Source organism: Triturus cristatus, chromosome 9 (assembly GCF_964204655.1).
Source record: "Triturus cristatus chromosome 9, aTriCri1.1, whole genome shotgun sequence".
Taxonomy (NCBI): Eukaryota; Metazoa; Chordata; class Amphibia; order Caudata; family Salamandridae; genus Triturus; species Triturus cristatus.
The window spans coordinates 246,694,703-246,715,950 of record NC_140592.1 but is presented as its reverse complement, the minus strand read 5'-3'; the positions used below and the strand labels follow the sequence as shown (position 1 = coordinate 246,715,950).

The following is a 21,248-nucleotide window of genomic DNA, read 5'->3' as shown; positions in this document are numbered from 1 at the left end:
ATTCAATCCCTAATACACCCATACATCCACTCACTCAACCGTACAGTTCATCACAGATGCACTCTTAAAACCATGCACCCACTGAATCACCCACACACACATCTATGCATAGAGTGACACACACCCTACCCACACAAACACTCAGGAACCCATACAGATACTCAGACAAGCAATCAATAACTCATATAGACACTCATATAGCTATTCACAAAACCATGCAGCCACTTATACACCAACATACAGACACATACAGACATTTACACAGTTTAGTCAGTAGTCTGTAGTAAGATTCATTTAATGACTCACTTATAGAGTCAGTTACGCACCACAGAAAATCATCCATTTACACACTTGTACACCCACTTATTCTTCAACAGGCCTTTCCCTATATATATTAAACATATTAAAATTGTTCAGAAACACATACTCAATGGATAATGTCATCAGTGATGTCATTTGAGATGTCATCAGTGATGTCATGAGTGATGTCACTGACCATGTCATGAGTGATGTAATATGTGACCTCATCAGCATTGGATTGCGGGCGTGCGAGTTATAGTTAGCTGAACTAACTATAACGGGGGAATTTCAATGGTTTTGTACGAGTGAAATGTCCAGCTAACTATAACATGTGTGAAACCTATGGTTTTTTCAGTGAATATATATATATATATATATATATATATATATCTCCACAATGCCCGAAAGCTTCAGGCAGCACTCAACAGCTAATTTCGCCAACTAGACTATTTCCATGGAAAAAACCAGCCTCAGCATCACAGGTAAAAGTTCTTTATTGCGCCTACGCGTTTCGAGGCACCAAGCCTCTTAATCATGGCAGCTGAAAAATGTAACACACAGCGTTCCTCGTTGCTTCCTTTTGTACTGCCCCCAGTGGGCCATTACGATGCAATTTGGTGATGTTGCTGGGACATGTAGTCCGAGTGAATTCTGTGTGTCATTTCATTTTCCTCAGCATTATCTCAGTTCAATAACCCACAGTGGGCCCCACGAAGCCAGGCAGGTTGAAATTGATTCCGCATTAGCTGTGCTGCACGCAATTCAGGCAAAGTTCCCAATTGCACAGCCTCTCACCTTCAGAGATGGCGCTGACCTGCACGGCAGGGCAGCCGTGTATTAAATATATCTCCACAATGCCCGAAAGCTTCAGGCAGCACTCAACAGCTAATTTCGCACACAGCTAATACACGGCTGCCCTGCCGTGCAGGTCAGCGCCATCTCTGAAGGTGAGAGGCTGTGCAATTGGGAACTTTAATTACAAAAAGGAGGGATCAACGGGGGCGTTTTCCACTCACACAAGGGTAGTGGGAGGTCCAGACAGGTAAGGTGCCCCAACAGTAAGACTACCAACAAGAGTGTTACCTGTAGTTCCTCAATAAATGGAGAAGACTGGAAGTGAATCAGCAAGGGAGCTAGAATGGACTACGGGCTGGGGGTCGCGTAACTAGTTAGCATGGAGGAGTCTCGTTCGTTATCGGAATTAACCAGACAAATCGCTCCACCAACTAAGAACGGCCATGCTAACTAGTTACGCGACCCCCAGCCCGTTAGGCATTGCACCGCCGGCCCGACGAGGAGCAGCCCATATGATGAAGTATGACACCTGAAAGGGTGTGTGAGGGCATTAATATCCAACAAAAGGATTACCCACTTTGCACATAGCACTCAAGTAGTCCATTCTAGCTCCCTTGCTGATTCACTTCCAGTCTTCTCCATTTATTGAGGAACTACAGGTAACACTCTTGTTGGTAGTCCAATTGGGAACTTTGCCTGAATTGCGTGCAGCACAGCTAATGCGGAATCAATTTCAACCTGCCTGGCTTCGTGGGGCCCACTGTGGGTAATTGAACTGAGATAATGCTGAGGAAAATGAAATGACACACAGAATTCACTCGGACTACATGTCCCAGCAACATCACCAAATTGCATCGTAATGGCCCACTGGGGGCAGTACAAAAGGAAGCAACGAGGAACGCTGTGTGTTACATTTTTCAGCTGCCATGATTAAGAGGCTTGGTGCCTCGAAACGCGTAGGCGCAATAAAGATCTTTTACCTGTGATGCTGAGGCTGTTTTTTTCCATGGAAATCGTCTAGCTGGCGAAATTAGCTGTTGAGTGCTGCCTGAAGCTTTCGGGCATTGTGGAGATATATTTAATACACAGCTGCCCTTCCGTGCAGGTCAGCGCCATCTCTGAAGGTGAGAGGCTGTGCAATTGGGAACTTTGCCTGAATTGCGTGCAGCACAGCTAATGCGGAATCAATTTCAACCTGCCTGGCTTCGTGGGGCCCACTGTGGGTTATTGAACTGAGATAATGCTGAGGAAAATGAAATGACACACAGAATTCACTCGGACTACATGTCCCAGCAACATCACCAAATTGCATCGTAATGGCCCACTGGGGGCAGTACAAAAGGAAGCAACGAGGAACGCTGTGTGTTACATTTTTCAGCTGCCATGATTAAGAGGCTTGGTGCCTCGAAACGCGTAGGCGCAATAAAGAACTTTTACCTGTGATGCTGAGGCCGGTTTTTTCCATGGAAATCGTCTAGCTGGCGAAATTAGCTGTTGAGTGCTCCCTGAAGCTTTTGGGCATTGTGGATATATATATATATATATATATATATATATATATATATATATATATATATATATATACATATATATATATATCGAGTCAAACAATCCTGAATTACCACCTTCCTTGGTAATTTTAACACAGGTACGGACCACAGCAGTGCAGTTTAAATTTGCTTTATTTTCCCAATCATAAAATCAGCATGACGCGTTTCGGCCTTGATCAGGCAACTATAACTCACGCGACCGTAATCCGCTGCTGATGACGTAAGATATTACATCACTGATGACATATGTGTCTTTCTGAAAAAAATAAAATAAATATATGTATAGCTAAAAAAAAAAGGAAGAAGACATGGGTATATAAATGTGTAAATACAGTGATGTAATATCTTACGTCATCAGCAGCGGATTACGGTCGCGTGAGTTATAGTTGCCTGCACTAACTATAACGGGGGAATTTCATTGGTTTTTCAAGAGGAAAATGCCCAGCTAACTATAACATGTGTGAAACCTATGGTTTTTTAAGTGAATTTGCAAGGTTTTTTAAATGCTAATTCCTAACTATAACGTGTGTGAAACCTATGGTTTTTTCAGTGAATATATATATATATATATATTCACTGAAAAAATTAAAGGTCACAGGAACATTATAGTTAGGCTCAGATTTCACTTGTATCAAACCACTGAAATTCACCTGTTATAGTTACCTGAGCTAACTATAACTTATAACTCATGACACGGTCAGTGGCATCACTCATGACATCACTGATGATATCATCCGGTGAGTGTGTTTTGTAAACGTTTCTGTATATACTAAGCTACAGCATAAGTTAAATTGCTATTCTTTCTGAACTAGTAATAAGTCGTACTGTTTCTAACATAGCCTATCTTGGTGGCTGTGTGACTGTCTGTATCAGAGTTTGAGTGGGTGTCTGAGTGGTTGTATGAGTGGGTGTGTGAGTGGCTGTATGCATGTGTTAGTAGGTGTGTGAGTAGCTGTATGGGTGAGTGAATGGGTGTCTGAGTGGCTGTATTGGTGAGTTCGGGGCTGTGTGAGTGGCTGTATGGGTGAGGCAGTGAGTGTGTTAGTCGCTCTATGGGTGAGTGAGTAGCTGTTTGAGTGTTATAGGTAAATGAGTGGGTGTGACTAGCTGTATTGGGGAGTGAGAGTCTGTGTGAGTGGCTGTAGGGGTGAGTGAGTGGGTGTGTGAGTGGTCATATGGATATGTGAATGGGTATGCAAATGGTTCTGTAGGTGTTTGAGTGGTTGTATTGGTGAGTGACTGGGTATGTGAGTGGCTGTGTGGGTAAATACGTGGGTGTGTGAATAGATGTATCAGTGTGGGTCAGTGAGAGGGTGCTTTTATGTCTAACTGTGTCTGTGAGTAGCTACGGGAGTCTCTGAGTGGGTGTGTGAGTGGGTGCATGAGTGTCTGACTAGGTAGTGAGTGGGTATGGGAGTGTCTAAGTCACTAAGTGGGTCTGTGAGTGGGTGTATGGGTGCTTGAATGGATGCATAAGTGCCTAAGTGGGTGCATGCATCTCTGAGTGGGTCTGTGAGTGGGTGCATGAGTGTCTGAGTGGGTCTGTGATTAGGTTCATAAGTGTGTGAGTAGGTCTGTGAGTGGGTGTCTGAGTGTCTGTGTGGGCTGTGAGCGGGTGTGTGAGTCTCTGAATGAGTCTGTGATTGGGTGTGTTAGTGTCTAACTGGGTGTGTGAGTAAGTGCTTGAGTGTCTCTGCATGGGTGTGTGAATCTCTTAGTGGATCTGTGAGTGGGTGCATGAGTGTCTGAGTGGGTCTGTGACTGGATGCATGTGTGTCTCAGTGGGTCTGTGACTGGATGCACATGAGTCCCTTAGTGGATCTCTGAGGGGGCGTGGGAGTCTCTTAGTGTGTCTGTGAGTCTCCGAGTGGGTCTGTGAGTGGGTACATAAGGGCCAAAATGGATCTGTGAGGGGGTGTGTGAGGGTCTGTGTGGTCTGTGAGTGGATGTGTGAGTCTCTGAGTGGGTGCGTGCATGGGTCTGTGAGTAGGTATGTGAATGTATGAGTGGGTCTGTGAGTAGGTTCATGAGTTTCTGTGTGGATCTGTGAGTAGGTGTGTAAGTGTCTGAGTGGTTCTGTTAGTGGGTACATGAGTCTCAGTGTGTGTGTGAGTGGGTGTGTGTATGTGTGTGTGTGAGTGGGTGTGTTTGAGTGGGTGCATGAGTGTCTGAGTGGGTTAGTCAGTGGGTGCGTAAGTCTCTGAGTGGGTCTTTAAGTGAGTGTGTGTGTCTAGGAGTGGGTGTGTGAGTGGGTGGAACAGTATGAGTGGGTCTCTGAGTGAGTACAATAGTGGTTGGGTGTGTATCTGAATGTATCTTTTCCCTTTTTAGCAGCGATATTCACGAATACGTCAAAACGTTACATGGGGGATGCACTAAGCGTCGCGACAGGTTTGCGAATATCACACTGGGAAAAAAACCTGTTTTTGATGTCCTCTTCACATAAGGGGTCCCTCAAAGACCTCCACCCACGGGGACAGGGTACCTCGAACTTGGTCCCTTATATAACTTTCAAACTTAACTTTGAGCCCCTTCGGAGCATTCCCCATTATGTAAAACAGCAGCCGCAACTTTCTACACAGGTTCTGGCCAGCCAATCACAGCATTCCTGTTTGTGCATGTATTTGTGACACATTGCGAAGTATTCGCAAAGGCTTCATTGCGCTAGGTATAAAAGTTAGGATTTTATCTAAAATCTCAAACTACATAACAAATTTACACCATGTCACAAAAATAAGGGTGGGCGTAGTTCGCGAAGTAGCACTTCGCGAAGCTACGCAAAGTGAAGTTCGCACTACGCGAGCTACGCGTAGCACTTCGCGAACTGCGAAGTAACATGTTCGCACTGTGCAAGATGTTGTTTTCAATGATTGCACAGTGCGGACAAGCAACCGGCACTGTGCAATCATTGAAAATGGCATCTTGCACAGTGCGAGCTGTAGTTTTCTGCTGCTCGAGTAGATTTTTACTCGAGCTGCAGCTTTCTCAACGCGAACTGGTAGTTTCTCATCGCGAGCGGTCGCGAGCATACGCGACCCCTCGCAATGAGAAACCTGACCTTCTCGCGTTGGGAATCTCGCCGGGAGGTTTATTTTCCATGCTCGCGATCGCGAACAAGGAAAAAGTCTCGCCAGGATGTCATTTTGCTTGCTCGCGGTCGCCAACTTGACGTTGAGGACCGCGAGCAAGCAAAAAATGACCGCAGCACTACGCAACACTACGCTACGCGTGTTCGCACTGTGCTACGTGCAGTTCGCGTAGCGCGAAGTAGCGCGAACTTCGCAAACTACGCGAGCGTAGCGTAGTGCTTCGCCCAGGCCTACACAAAAAGCATGCTTTTTGGACAAAGATCTAGCTTTCTGCCAAAGGTGGTGTAATTCCGTTCAGTGATTCGGGCTGTAGTCCTGTCTAAAATTCCTAGGAGAATTAACATAGGAAGCACACTTTTTTTGACCCCACTTTTTGTATGTCCCCGCTTCACGGATTACCCAGAAACTTTCTATGTAGAACTAGAAACAGCTTGTCACTTTAATGGGGAAAATTTCATGAACATTTGTCAAACAGTGCCAAAGATATAGGCAAGTCAAAAACGTTTTTCACATGGAAACTAGGTCCTAACTATAACAACCTACTAGCAATCGTCTGTGGATAATTTATATATACTTTTTTCATATTACCATATTGTATGATACAACAAAGTGTATTTTATTCATAAGTACTTCCTTGTCTTCCATGCCCTCCTTTAAATTCAAATAATAATATAATTTAGAAAGCCATTTCTTTTTCACTTTTCTCTCTATCAGGAGAACTTCAATTTCTGGAAACTGGAAGACCAACACTGGCTCTGCAATGCTTGAGCAGATTGCTATGTCGGACAAGTAAGTCAGAAATAAGTGTGCCATTTATTGGGTATTTATGTTATGGAAATCAAGATTTTCCAGCAATAAAAACAGGTAAGACAAAAAATAAGGAGATGGATAGCATTAACTGGATGGGTATAGTTGGGGTCTATTCCAACATGTTTGGAGAAGGCCCAAACTATGCCCACTCTTGGATGGGGTTTTAGGACCTCTGACCATGATTAATTTGGACAATAGAGCTCATTCTATAATGTTAGGGATATGGCATGCACTCACAACCGTAAAGTAAACTAGGCTATTTTTTGACATAGGAATTGGGGTGCGATGTGATATAACCAGGAGATTGGGGTGTGCTGAGACCATTGACGGTTTAAGTTCTATAATGGACTGGTGCATGCTCGTTGGGAAATTTGGTTCTATGGTTAGAGGCTTCTTCAGAATTTAGAAAAGTCTTATGGTCCCTGTATGAAATATGAGGAGTTGTCATTCAGTGGTGATGGCTCTTCCTCGCTCTCTCCTTTGCTCGACTCATCCCAGCATTTCTAATTTTGGTAGTTATGTCCTGATTTTGGTATCTGCTCATGGATCGTTCAACATTCTTTATATTGGATACATTGTCAATTTCTGATTTTTCATACCTGTTAAATGGAAAATTAATAAACATGTTGATTAAAAAAAAGCCATGATAGCGAAATAATATTAGTAATTTTAGTAATTTGTTTAAATTGCATGACTTATCTGACTATATGACAATTTAGCCTTATAGACCTCGGATTATGCAAGATGCACTGACTGACTATGACCCATGTGCAAATCTCAAACAGGAGTTTAAATATAATTTGGAATTAACGGTTTTGTACCAATTACTGCATCCTGCATTGTTTGCCAACAAAACATTTACCATGAAAAACCTGGCAAAATTTCTGCAGGCAATCATCACATATACTTAATTTGCTCACCTCAGAATGGGTGAAAATACATGCAATTGGTTCATTATCACCCATTTTAAAGTGTGCTGATCAGAATTGTGCAGTTAGCCACACAAATGTGAAATAATGTACCCCTGTAACGCAAATTAGGCTTTTATTTATGTTTGTGCTGGATTGAAAATAAGGTGTGGGTAACAAATCAATCTTACCCAGCTGATAAGCAAATCCTTGTCTATCGTTCCAACCCAAGCCTAACAAGCCTGTGTCTCCATATACAGACATTGCCTACCTTACCAAGCCAAAACAAACCTTCACACCCTACTAATACAGTATAGCTCCTTCTGTAATTAAATGCTTGTCATAATGTGAATTAGGAGGAAGCTAACCCCCTAGTAAATCCGGAGCGAGACAAAACTGCTCACAGAAAACGCTTGATTAATCAGGAATTGAAATTAAAGAGTAATTCACGTCTCTGACAGGAATAAACACATCTGCAAATAGAACAATCCTTCTGAATCAGCTCATGTACCCTGAAATTGAATTGATAAAAAGGTGCACATCTGCTCTTGTCATTGTGATTTCATAGGCCAATGGGACAGCTATTTCAATGTCATCATATGTGCCAAATACAAACAAGCATTGGCATAGCCAATAGGTCTCGCCTTTGGGATCTTATAAGTGTTTAGCCATGCAACAGTTGTTGTTGTTGCACCAAGGATATTGTGCTACATAACTAAATACGTATAAGGTCTCAAAGGCGAGACCTATTGGCTATGCCAATGCTTGTTTCTCAAGAGAAATGCAGTACTTTTAATTGGAGAGTTCCGGCACTTCTCAGAAACAAGCAGATACTCTGCTACAGAGTACTTGCACTTCTATTTTTCCTTTCAAAGGCACTGGGTATACTGAAACGGTACACAGTAATCCTAAAACGGTGCACAGGAACCCCAAGAAAGTACACAGAACAATTAATTGCACAGAAGTTAACAGCCACCCAATGCACATAAATCCTCAGTGCACAGGAAAGCTCAAGCACTGTAACCCTCTGGCAGCCATGTGAATACTCTACCAGTGCACAGGAGCTCTTAGTGCACAGCAACCCTCAAACAGTCATGGAACACTCAGCCATTGTACAGGAACACTCAGGCAGTGAACACTGAGCGACAGCGATGGAACAATGAGACAGCACAAAGAAACAACACCCAGTCAGTGCACATGAACCCTCAGATAGTCATGGGAATAGACAGAGCGCTATATTACTCAGAGAGTATACAGGAATCTTCAGACAGTATGTGGGAACACTCACCGAGATCGAGGGGTCCGTCAGACGTGTCCAGGACACTTCAGTGCACAGGAACCCTCAGACAGCAACCGGAAGTCTCGGCCAGGGCACAGGAACCAATGTATGGGACCACTCAGTGTACATAAACCTGACAATTCTCAGGAATACTCAGTGCACAGGAACCCTCAGTTTTAGCACAGGAACCCTATGTCAGTGCACAGGAGGACTCAGACAACGCATGTGAACAGCCAGGTAGAGTCTGTGAGTACTTAGTGCACAGAAGCACTCGGACAGTGCATGGGAACACTTCTACAGACAATGAATGCAAGGAAACTCTCAGACAGTGCACCTGGACACTCAGTGCAAATGAACACTCAGGCAGTGCATAGAACCGCCAAGCGGTGCAGAAGTACACAAAGATAATGAACTTTTCTAGAGCATTTGGAGAGCACAAGCTAACTCTCAGACAGTTTTACGCAAACACTTAGTACTCAGTATCAAACTGTGTATGGAAACTCAGAAGATGCACCAGAACAATCATTTGATGCAGGATAATGCTTGGTGTATAGAAACACTGAAACACTAAGACTGCATGGAAACAGAGTGCACAGGAACATTCAGGTGATGCAGGGTACACTCTGAAAGTGCCCGAACACTAAGACAGTAGACCAACTCAATCAGAGAGTGCATCTCAGCACTCAAACACTGCACACAGGCACTGGAACAGTGCACTGAAACAGAGGGACAAGCGCATGGGGGCACTCCGCCAGTTCACAGAGTACATAGGAACGCTCAATGTATAGGAATATTCAGTACTGTGAAATACCAATAGAGTGTAGGGAAAGGGGAAAGGGAACCTTCTCAGATACTAGTCTAGAGCAAATGTGGGGTCGTTAGAAAGGTACATTCCTAGTCAGTAACTTGGAAGGGGGCGCTATTCTCTTCATAATGCTGGGGGCCAGTCACTGAGGCATGACTCCGTCTGTCACAAGGAGAAGAGTGTTGAAGTCTCAGTGAGTCCAAGCGAGTGTCTCACGCCTAGAGCTGGGGCGAACTTCACTGCAGGCTGCGTCTAGCTGAGGGTCTAGGTGTAAGGAGGGTGGGCACATGCAGCCACTGCGAAGGGGCACACTGCTGCTGATGTGAGAGAGAGTAGCTGCTGGCGGGAGCACAGAGCAGCAACAAAGCCCTCTCCTGAGATGGACCGGTGGCAGTAAATGCGCTCGCACGCAACGGGCGACGTGCACTACTGTGTCTTTGTAGGAGCGGGAGTCAGACCCCCTGGCACTTTCAGGAACAGACTTTGTTTTAAACAGAGGTGACTTTGGCGGGGAAGACGAAATGGGGTAGGAGTGAATAAAAAAAATATAGTGCGTCCGTCTCAAGCCGCCAAAGCGCTGCCGAGTGAATAAAAATATATAATGTGTCCGTCTCACGCCGCGAAAGCGCCGCTAGTGCGTCCGTCTCCCGCCGCGAGTAAAGCATCTAGTCCCCGCGTGCACATCTTCTGTCCGTCCTCGTGCACATCTGGAATCCGTATTGATTCCAAAAGGCCTTCGCATGGCGTGGGTAGCGCATGCGCGCTGCAAACGCCAGGCGAGACCTAAAAAGTGCAAAGGATGCTTATCCAACTTCTCAAACACCTATCAAAATCACTGCCTCTTTCTCATTGGACCAGGGTTGAGGCACTTGTCTGTGATAAAAATGTAATTATAACACCATGTTCAGGAATTTTTAAAGATGATTTCTTAAGAAAATAAAGCCGAAATGAAATAGAACTTTGTGCATAAAGTAAAAAGAAGTGTTTTCCTATGGGAAATCACTAGTTTGTACTCCGACTGATCTTGGATATAGTTGTTGGCCACTATTGCCACCACATTTGCTGTTATGAAAAAAATACATTTTCCCACAAGAAAAAAAAACTTTTTGTGTTACAATATTACTGACCATTTCATATAAATGAATCATTTCCGATGGAGAAATTTTTCAACTATTTTTTTGTATGCAGTGTTTCCAGCTGGAGCCATTGTGTAATATTTGCTATACAGAACCATGCTGGGGAAGAGATTGCTCATCAGAACTAAATATCTCAAAGTGCATATCTATTTAAAATATACGGTGATCTTTCATAAATTAAAGAACCCAGGGGCATATGTTCAGGCCCCTATCGCCATCGGAACGGCACTTTTTGTGACGTTCCCGTTGCAATAGGGGCCTTGCCGTATGTACAAGGCAGCGTTAAGCCACTTAAAGTGGCTTAACGCTGCCTTGAACATAAGGCACCCTTTCACGCTAACTTAGCGTGAAAGGGGCATGCAGTGGGTGTTGTGGTGGGCGTTCCACCGCAACACCCATTGTATTTGACACTGCCCCCTATGTACAAAGGTTGGTGTACATAGGCGGCAGTGCCAAAATTAAAACCAGGAAAATCCTGGTCTTAAGTTGGTGAACCAAGGAGAAATTAATTATTTCTCTGCATTTTTGCTTTTTCCATGTGTGCTACCTTGTGCAACACACATGGAAAAAGCAAAATGCCATGGTTTGTTTACATACAGGAAGGTGTCCCTTCCTGTGCATGAACAAACCTTTTAAAAAAATTCAATTTTGTAACTTTCATGTGGGCTGCACAAAGCAGCACACATGAAAGTTACAAAATGGCATTTTAGGATTGTTTATGTGCACGAAGGGACACCTTCCTACACATAACCAATCCTCCCCTGCACACAGACACCCTTGCACTCTGGTGCAAGGGTGCCTGCGTTGGCGCTAAGTTGTTAAACTTAGCGCCATCGTATGGGGAAAAGCAAGGCTGCACCACATTCTTGTAAATATGAAGCAGCCTTGTGTTTCCGAAGTGGCAGAGCGTGTCGTTAAGCCCCTTCATTGTACATATCCCCCCAGTATTCATGTTCTGTGCACTGTTTAAAATGCTTTAAAAATTAAAACCAGCTCCGTGCAAATATCCCGTATCACAGAAAACTCATGTCAGCAATAGTGTGAACCAATGAACTGGTGAGAATTGCGTGTGCTGCAAGCACTTCCTTGTGACGTAATGGTAAGGTGTGACGCATGTAACCGGTGGTGGTGTTACAGCAATGCCGGATAAAAATAGTTTCCCCTATCAACGCTGATAAAATAGCGTTTGATTAAAATAAATGCATTTCGCACGACACACGTCATGTTATGTGGACTTTCACGCCTCACTGGGTTATTTCAGTTATAAGACTCAGCAGTTAGTCACTTGTTTCTGGCGCCTTAAAACTTATGACAAATTCTTCTCACGAGGCAACTGTTCTTCCGAAAGGAATAAACAGAAGTGTGTTTCTTGGACTCTATCAAACTGCCTTTATTTGCCAGGAGGTTATTTAAATCAAAATGTTCTAGTGCACCACATCTTATGTTGCGAAAAAAAATCCAGTAGTTCATTTTGGCACGAAAATAAAACAAATTGAAATACACCAATTATTTTTCTTACAGAAGAATTACATTTTGCTAAAACATTTAGTTATCCTCCCCTCACAAGAATGTTTTCTTGGCGTTAGAAGTAGAATCATTAAAGAACCGCTGTTGAGATTTGAAATGCAGAACTTTTAAGTTTCCAGATCCACGAGCCACTGTTTATCAGTTGAAAAATATATGACCTATTATTGTCGGCCATTAACAGTCATAAAATGTACACCTGCAAAAATTGCATCATATCCAAAGTCCTCAAGAGAGCCCGGATAGAACCATATCCTCGCTTCCTGTCCAGGATTGCATCACGTGGGCAGGAAGAATCAAGGGAATTTACAGACTAGGAAATGATGTCATTGAGGCGGAAGGCCAGTTGTGGACAATTCACAGAACATGTCCCAGGTGTAAGCGAGACTTATGTCTTGAAAAAACTGCACTTTAAACACGCGGCCTCAACTCTTTATTACTATCTTCTAAATCATATGTAATTTAAGTGTGATGGATAAGTAAAATCCAAACGTGTGTGGTATGAACATCCAGATACACAATACACAGACACACACAACAACACATTGATGTGGGTTCAGTTTAGAGTATTGGGCAATCCCAGGTGACCATGAGAGTAAAAGATGTCTTGAAAATGCAATGTGAGATGAGCATCCCCATATTTGTAAATGTGTCCTTATTGACAATTATTGTGCAAATGCTTTCCTAAACTTACCTTCACATCTAACATACATCGACATTGTCCAGGATTCAGAACGTGTAAGATATTTGATGGATATGGTAGTCACCACATTTTTTTAATTCTATATATGTGGTCATTCTACTATGTACATTTTTGTGTAATTTTTTTTTTTTTAGTATTAAATCGTTTTTTATTGGCAGAACACATGGCATGACAATACATGACAGCATCGCCTACAACCCAGTGGGCCGGCCAACGCACATTCAGGCCAGGAGGGCAGCACAGTGAAGTAAAGGTGCACCCAGTCTGGTAATTAACACAGCATGTCGCCTACAATCCAGGCAGGGCGGGCCGCGTTTGTAAAAGGAGGGAACCGGCAAGCTGAATTCCACAACAAGTGGGTGGCTGCAAAGTCCAATGTGCTGCGAAGCTTGCGAGCAGTAGCAAGCAGAAAGCCTGAAACAGACAGCTAGGTGCTAGTGGGTCTGCTTTTTGAAAAAGAGAACAAAAAAACATCAAGAAAAAATCAACTCCCACCCCCCACCCCCCTCTCCAATGATCAAGAAACAAGGAAAAATATAATACAGCCTATAGTTACTATTAGATGCGGTACTCCGCAATGCCTTAAGGGGTCAGGGAGCCTTGTGGGGAACGACCCCTCTATGCGGCCGCACCATCCTTGGGAATCAATTTCAGAATCCGGAGATAGCTAGGCAGGACAGTTCCCGGAATTCAGTGGATAGAATGGAGATAAAGGGGACCAAATCTTGGCCTAATCAGAGCTATTCCCAAGGGTAGCCATCGACAGCCTTTTCTTGCCTAAGAGATACCACTGTTGATGCATCGATTGTGTATGCTCCGGGACCCTGTCTGATTTCCACCCTGCCAGAAGTACCCGGTGTGCGGCATTCAGCGCTAACGCCATCTGTCTACCTCTAGTAGAGCGCAAGGGAAGGTCAGCGCATTGGGCAACCCCAAGAGAGTGCAAGCAGGAAGCCTGAGAAAGGTGGTGTTGAAGGCCCTATCGATGTCATCAAGTATTCTCTCCCTATATCTCACGAGCTTTGGGCAGTTCCACAGCAGGTGAAGGAGGGTACCAGGGCTACCGCAGCCATGCCAGCAGAGGCCGTCACATCGAGAGTGTCACTTGGCTAGGCGGGCTGGGGTGTGATACCAATGGGACACAATTTTAAATGGAGTTTTAGGGTGACCCATGGAGTGTGCGGTGTGCTGGGGCCTATAGAAGACATGCTCCCACTCCTTGTCTGATAGTGTGCATCCCAGCTCAGCCTCCCAGCATCTCTGAACTGCCGTGCAAGCCTTCTTGATGCCCTAAGTGAGGAGTGAGTATATTTCAGAAATAAGTTTGTGGTCATATTTCTTGTAGGTGAGGCACGTCTCGAACGGCCACATCGGTCTATTAGCCAAGGGCCGTGTTGTGGCACCAGATACCCAATGTATCATTTGTGTATGTAGAAAGAGATCTGAGCCAGAAAGACCGTAGTCTTCTTGTAGCTGTTTGAAGGGGATGAGACCCTGGATGTCAAACAGATGTCCTAGGCGTTTACACCCACCCTCCAGCCAGTGCGAACCGACCCTTTTATCCATCCCAGGCAGTAAGTCAGGATTTGAGAAGATCGAGGTCATCGGTTAGGGGAAAGTGGTCAGGTTAGCCCTCGTGGAAACCTTATCCCAAGCAAGTAGAGTGGGGCGGGTAACCGGCGAGAAATATAGCCCCAGGCGTGAGCGGACCTCGGCAGCCAGGCCTCCCTCCAGATATGGTGGCCCGTCACCATCTGGTCCATGAAGACCCAGTACTTATCTGTCATAGGACGGTTCCATTCCACAAGGTACCGCAGCAGCTAGGCTTGAAAGTAGCGTGTGATGTTGGGCAGGGTGAAGCCGCCCTCTTTCTTAGGGCGCTGCAGCAAAGTCTTCTGCAGCCGGAGAGAGATCGGGCCCTAAACGAAACGCTCAATCGTGGTTTGGATGTGTTGGAGCGAGTGCGGTGAGGGTTGCAAGGGAATCATTTGAAAGAGATATAAGGCCCTTGGTAGAACGTTCATTTTAACAGCAGCCCGCCTGCCAAACCACGTAAGAGGCAAGCGCCGCCAGGGGGCCACGTGCTCGCCCATGCGAGTGAGGAGAGTTGTATAGTTCACTTCCACAGTTTTAGCTAGGCTTTTATGGAGGACCAGCCAAAGATAGGTGATACCTTCAGTCACCTAATCGAAGGCGAAGCGGGCCTGCAAGTTGTCAACCGTCGTTTGTGCAGCGGTACTTGAGACTTCTGCATGTTTATTTTAGAGCTTGAGAACCGCGCTGAAGGCCTGCACATCATCCACGATAGCCAACAGTGAAGATAGGGGACAGGCCACCGAGAGGATGACATCATCGGCATAAAGGCTAATGAGATGATGATCTGACCAAACGGGACACCTTGCGCCGATGGGTAGTCCTGAAGTAGTTGGGCGAAGGGCTCCATATAAGGCGAAAAGCAGAGGGGAGAAAGGGCAACTCTGCCTGGTCCCCCTCCCCACCGCAAAACCGCTAGAGAGCAGGCCGTTGACCCTTACTGCCGCCGAGGAAACGGTATAAATGCTCGCCACCCATCCTCGAAACCTGACCCCCAATCCGAAGCGTTCGAGGGTGGGAAATAAATATGGCCAAGGCACACGATCGAAAGCCTTTTCTGCTTCAACCGCTAGTAGTAGAGCTTCCTCCTTAGACCGTTGTACCTTATCGATTAAGTGGCAAATCCGTTTGGTATTGTCCCTGCACTGCCGACCCAGGATGAAACCGGACTGGTCTGAGTCGACCAAACTGGGCATGAGAGGATTCAGTCTATGAGCCAAGATGCTGGAGAACAGCTTCGCATCAACATTCAGCAGGGAGATCAGCCGGTAGGAGCTACAGAGCTCCGGATCTTTCCCCGGTTTGGGGATGATTGGAATAGTAGATTGCAACATGGTGGCCGTAAGGGAGCCCGTATCCGCGAAGGAGTTAAATAATCGGGTGAGCAGCGGGGCCAGTTCGACACAATAGGTTTTATAAAAAAAGAGTGCTGAAGCCGTCGAGGCCCGGCACCTTCAGGGGCTTCAGAGGGGCGATAGCAGAGATCGCCTCCTCTATTCGTATGGGGGCCTCCAGCGCCTCAGCCTTGCTGGGTGGAAGAGGAGTGACCGCCGCGCCTTGGAAGTACTCACTGGGGTCAGTCACATTGGAGAGGCCTGCGGAGTATAGGGTTTCGTAAAAAGATCGAAAGGCCGCAACTATCCCTGCATCGTCCGTGACCGCAGACCCGCCCTCTCCCCGTATCGCCTTATTAGCCTGAGCTGCACGCTGACTGCAGAGACAGTGGGTCAACATGCGGCCCCCTTTATTAGAGCCTACATAGTATGTGTGCTTCAGTCGGACCAAAACGTGCTCAGCCCGATCGAGATCTAACCGCCTCAGCTGGAGTCGCTCCCTCTCCAACTGACACCAAATTCTGGGGGCACCGGTACGTTTATGAATGGCTTCCAGTTCCTGTACTTTAGCTTCAATTTCTGCACGCTTGGCCTGCCGGGTCTTGTTCTCATAAGCTGCTTTGGCGATGACAGTGGTGTAGAGCCAACGTCGTTGAGCGCAAGGTAGTCGGTCAGGCAACGCCTGACGTCTTCCACTACCGTCTGGGACCGAAGCAGTGAGTCTCATAGGCACCAGTGTGAGGTGGATGACTGTATGGAGAGAAAGCGCATGTTCAGCGTAATGTGCGCATGATCAGAAAGGGAGGGGGTCTCAATGGTGGAATCTGTGGTGCAAGCCCAGGCAGCCTGGGTGACGAGGAAGTGGTCCAGGCGGGCATAGGTCTTATGGGCTGCTGAGTAGTAAGAGTAATCTTGAACATCGGGATGTAAGCAACGGCAGGCGTCTCTGATCCCGGCATCGCGCAACCAATTGCCACCGCTCACTGACAAGACTCCCGCACCCCCGGACCGCAAGCCAGAACGGTCCAGCCCAGCATCCTTCACTAAGTTGAGATCACCTCCCAACACTACCACAGAATCGGGTGTGTGAAGGACTTCAGCATATGCATCCAGCAGGATTTTCTCTGGGCATTCATTTGGGGAGTAGGTGGATGCTATAGTTATGTGAGAGGACCCCATACCTAACCGCAGCGCTACAAGGAGCCCCTTGATATCAGCGATAGGACCCACCACCGAACCCCTGAAGCGCTTCGAGAGTAGTATACCCACCCCGCCCACTTTTCCCGGAGAACCAAAACTGCAGGGGAAAGTGTCTATGGTGCATACGGTGAGTGTCGCTATGGAGGAGGTGGGTTTCCTAAAGGAGACAAACATCACCACCCGAATGTTCCTGCAGGGAGAGGACCACCTTCCGCTTAGTAGGGTTGTTAGGACCTCAAGCATTGAAGCTAAATACCTTGACTTCCATCTGTGAAAGACGGACCATCTAAAGCTGCTACTAAGGCTGCCAGGAGCGCGCTGAGAGGCAGGGCTCGAGAGGGGGCCCCTGGGGCATACGGACATAGCCGCTCAAAAATGTATGCAAAAGAAAAAGGCTCACCGGAGAGAGGACCCCTCCTACCCCAAGAGAAGAAAACAAACCCTTAAACAGCAGAACATTAACCTGGGCAATGCCATGAAGTCCAACCTGAGGAAGTTCAGTAAAAGTCGGGGTCTACCAAGAGAGCGAGCCCGCTCCTATCCAGAGAAGGGACTGGCGACGGGCTCCCATTTTGGGCTACAAGAGTCAAGGAGCAGCGGCCCTCTGGCTCCGCCAAAGGAAACCATGATGGGATAAAGTCACCTTATGTTCAAGCAGGGGACGAGTGCACCGGGCTGGTGGATAACGAGGAGAGGACCGCCTGCCTTTCTTTGGCCATAGTCTCAGTGTCCAGTATGTGGGCGACGGATCGCCTGCTCCCCAACTGCCATCGGTCGGGCTTGTCGCGGGATCTGTCTGTGGGCCTATGCTGGTCGTCCAGGGAGTCCGGAGATTGCAGCCCCAGAACTGCTTTGGCCTCTTGCAACTAACTAAGCTGTCTCAGCTTGCCTTCGTGTTTAGAAATGATACGGAAAGGATGTCCCCAGGCGTAGGAAATCCCTTTCTCCCTCATGTGGAGGGTAACTGGGCGGAATTCCCTCCGTTTGATTAATGTGACAGCCGCAAGGTCCTGGAAAAGCATTGGGGAGTGACCCCTGAACTGCAAGGGATGCTTATCTCACACTTTCCGCAGGATGAGCTCTTTTAGCTGAAAGTCGTGTACGCATGCCAATATGTCTGGTGGCGGAGCCGATCCATGGCGCAGCAGCCCCACTCGGTGGACCCTGTCGATCTGGATGTCACTCGTATGTTCCAATCCCAGCACCTAGCAGAAGAGGGCCTGTGTAAACTCCCTAATGTCGCTGCCTTCGGCCCCAGATTTCACTCCATGAATGCGGACGTTGTTGCTGCGGGACCGCTTGTCCAGATCCTCCGCGTGCCCCTGAAGTTTGATGAGTTGTTCCTTAAGCTTTAGTATCTCCTGCTGCATCATGTCTATTTCCTTGGTGCGGGACGTTTCGTGGTATTCTAATGTCGCTACAGGGTATCTGATCTCCGCCCCATCGTGCCTCACCTCTTTAAGGCCCGCTGCTATTTATCCTTGAAGCTCCTGCAAGTCCTCTCTCAGGGCCGCGAAGAGCGACATCATGAAAGCCTTCGTCGCAGGCGCGTCAGCCCCCTCCTGCGACCCGTAGGCCTCCTCATCTGCGCGCCTGGCTGTTTCCTGCAAAGGGGTCTACAACAACATCTCCTTCACTGACCGCTCTTTTTCAGAGTCTGGCGCTTGCCATCTGGGCTTCGACGTAGTCTCCAATTCCCCACTGCTAGCGCAGATCGCTGTGCCCTGAGCATCCGGGACTAGCCCCTGTTCCAAGGCGTGCTGAATAGTGTGGGTTCACAAAGCTGCGTGCAGGCCCGGCGTTGCTGCCTTGGATGCTTGCCGCCCCGGTCCCGGCCTCGCAGGGAGCCCTGCGCTCTGTGCCTGTGGGCCCAGATGACAGGGGACTACCCACTTGTGTGTAGAGATGGACCCCGCCCTCAGAGGAGGCGGATGCGGCAGTGCTAAGTTGGCAGGTATGCCAGTGCCTAGTCCAATCTGTAGTCTTACTGTGCTGTGAGAGAATCGGCAAGTCGCCTCTAGCTCTCGGCCTCAGCTGCAGTCTCTGTGGGCTTCTGCAGAAGTGACTCCAATGACGATGCTTAAAGGGGCTACACCCTGACATGGCAGTCCCTTGTGCTCGCCTGCCTGTCTCAGAGGCCAGAGGCGATGACCCCTGCCAAGGCTAGCGCTTCCTGACCGTCCGGACCACAAATCCGGCTCCGTGCTCAAAGCGCGGCCTCTTGGCCTACCTCAGCTCTCAGGTAGTTCCAGGCCGTGTCTCCAGGCCCAGTCTGATGGGGCGCTTCAGCTGGCTGGGGGTTTCGCTGCAGGCATCGGGAGCTCAAACGGTCGATCAGTAGTTGTCGGGGGTCTCCAGGTGCACCTCCGCCTCCACGGTCCTGCACCAGCCGCAGTAGCCTTTCACCGGCCTCCGGGCACCTCCTGCAGGCCAATCCGCGCATAACGGCGCACCTCTAAATAAGAGGCTCTGTGGCTCCTCGGGTCGCGGAGTCAGCCACCATCCGCCCTATAGAGGGTTGTGACACCGCACCTCCGAGGATCCAGGGCTGGACGCACCAGCGGGTGCTCAGACGATCCTGTGGTGCTACCCCAGGCCACGCGAGCGTGCAGGGGCCACCAGACTCTGAGGGAGGCCTCCACCCCTCCGCTCCCACCGGGAAGCGCAGATGAAGCCAGTTGTGGGTTGAGGGCATCCCGCTGCCTGTGAAGCTGCTGAATGGTGAGCGATAACAAAGCTATTTTGCTCAAGGCCATAGGGACCGCAAGACACGTCCCACACAGCCGCCATCTTGGCAACACCCGTAATGTGTTTTTTTTAAAGATACCATACTGTTTTTTTCGTAATGCTGCGTTGCATTGTCTTTATAACAAATGCACTGTGATTAACACGAAAGTAAACTAGTCTCTTGGCCAGCTATGGGCAAAGATGGCAGAGTACATCAGAACTCCTGAGCCAAACACCAAATCCTGCTTGAAAACAAATCCTAAAAGTGGTACTTGTTGCAGGTCGTGACCAACAGTGAAGGAAGCTGTCAAGCGGGCACCTTAGGGCAGCAACATAAGAGGCTCATTGTAGATCAGATTAGTAAGAGGAGGTGCAAGAGAGCACATGGATTGTGTAACTCAGGTACACACTCATGAAGCATGGTGGCATTGTGGCATCTCCATTTCTGGGTAGCTTACAGGTCACAGTGTGTGAAAAAGGAAGGAAGAGTACAAAACACATGATGCCCTGGACACCTTGGTAGGTGGCATCAGATCTGGATGGACAGCAAAAGGGTGTTATTTCTCAGCAAATACTGCAAGATATGAAGTGTTATGAAGAAACATGTGAGATTGGTGAAGCACAATAGATCACTGACTCTGAGTGGTCCCGAACTATGTGCTGAATGTGACAGGGAGACTGGCCTTAGCCCAAGGAGACCTTGTGTTGATGCTCGAGTTGAAACACCAAATTAAATGTGAAAAATACTAGACTAAGTCCCATAAGGGGGTCATGTGACTATTGCTCATGAAATCACTGTATATTATCTATAAAAGTGGGGATTTGCACTGCTCCTACAGGATACAAAATGGATCATGAGAAACCGGCACAATAGGACCCCCTGAACTAAGAAATAAACATTTTTAAAGGAGTCCTAGCAAGGGAGAATTGTACCACCCTCTGCCCAGGGATCGGTGGCAGCGCAATCTACTGAGGATACAAAAAAGTAGACACAGGAAGCCTTGGATATTAACTAGGGGTGGGCGAAACTCGAGGAGTTTCACTCTTTGGAATTCCCCTGAGTTACATAAAAACTCTGCAAGAATCTGCTGAGTTCCGCGAGCGGCGGAATTTGGCACGTTGCACTGTTCACAATGATTTTTAGCATCGTGAGCTTGTCCCACACTGTAAAATCAGCGCTAACAGAGGGTGCTGCTTCTTTTAGCCTCTCGAGTAGATTTTCTACTCGAGCGCCATCTTTCTCAACCCAAATGGTAGCGATCTACCGCGACCGCCAGCTTGGAGAAACCTTGTTTGTAGGCATTCTAGCGCTCATTCTTCTCACTCATGCTTGCCAACTTAACGCTGGTGAGCCGACCGTGAGAAGAAAACTCCACCATGTGCCGGTTGGCAGAGTTTTGCCAGAATTCTGTGCTTTAAGGGGAGCGCGGAATGGGCAAAACTCCACCCGTAGAGTGGAGTTTATCGCCCACCCCTAATATTATCTTGCTGGGAG

The 21,248-nt window shown here is 47.3% G+C and overlaps 1 protein-coding gene across 1 annotated transcript in view; it reads left to right on the top strand.

Moving 5' to 3' along the window:
* Nucleotides 1-21,248, top strand: part of SYN2 (synapsin II) — a 1,092,985-nt gene that overhangs the window by 827,881 nt on the left and 243,856 nt on the right. The window contains exon 8 of the mRNA XM_085624864.1: nucleotides 6,449-6,523. Within this exon, the coding sequence (XP_085480990.1) occupies nucleotides 6,449-6,523 (75 nt within the window). The remainder of the gene's footprint in view (nucleotides 1-6,448; nucleotides 6,524-21,248) is intronic.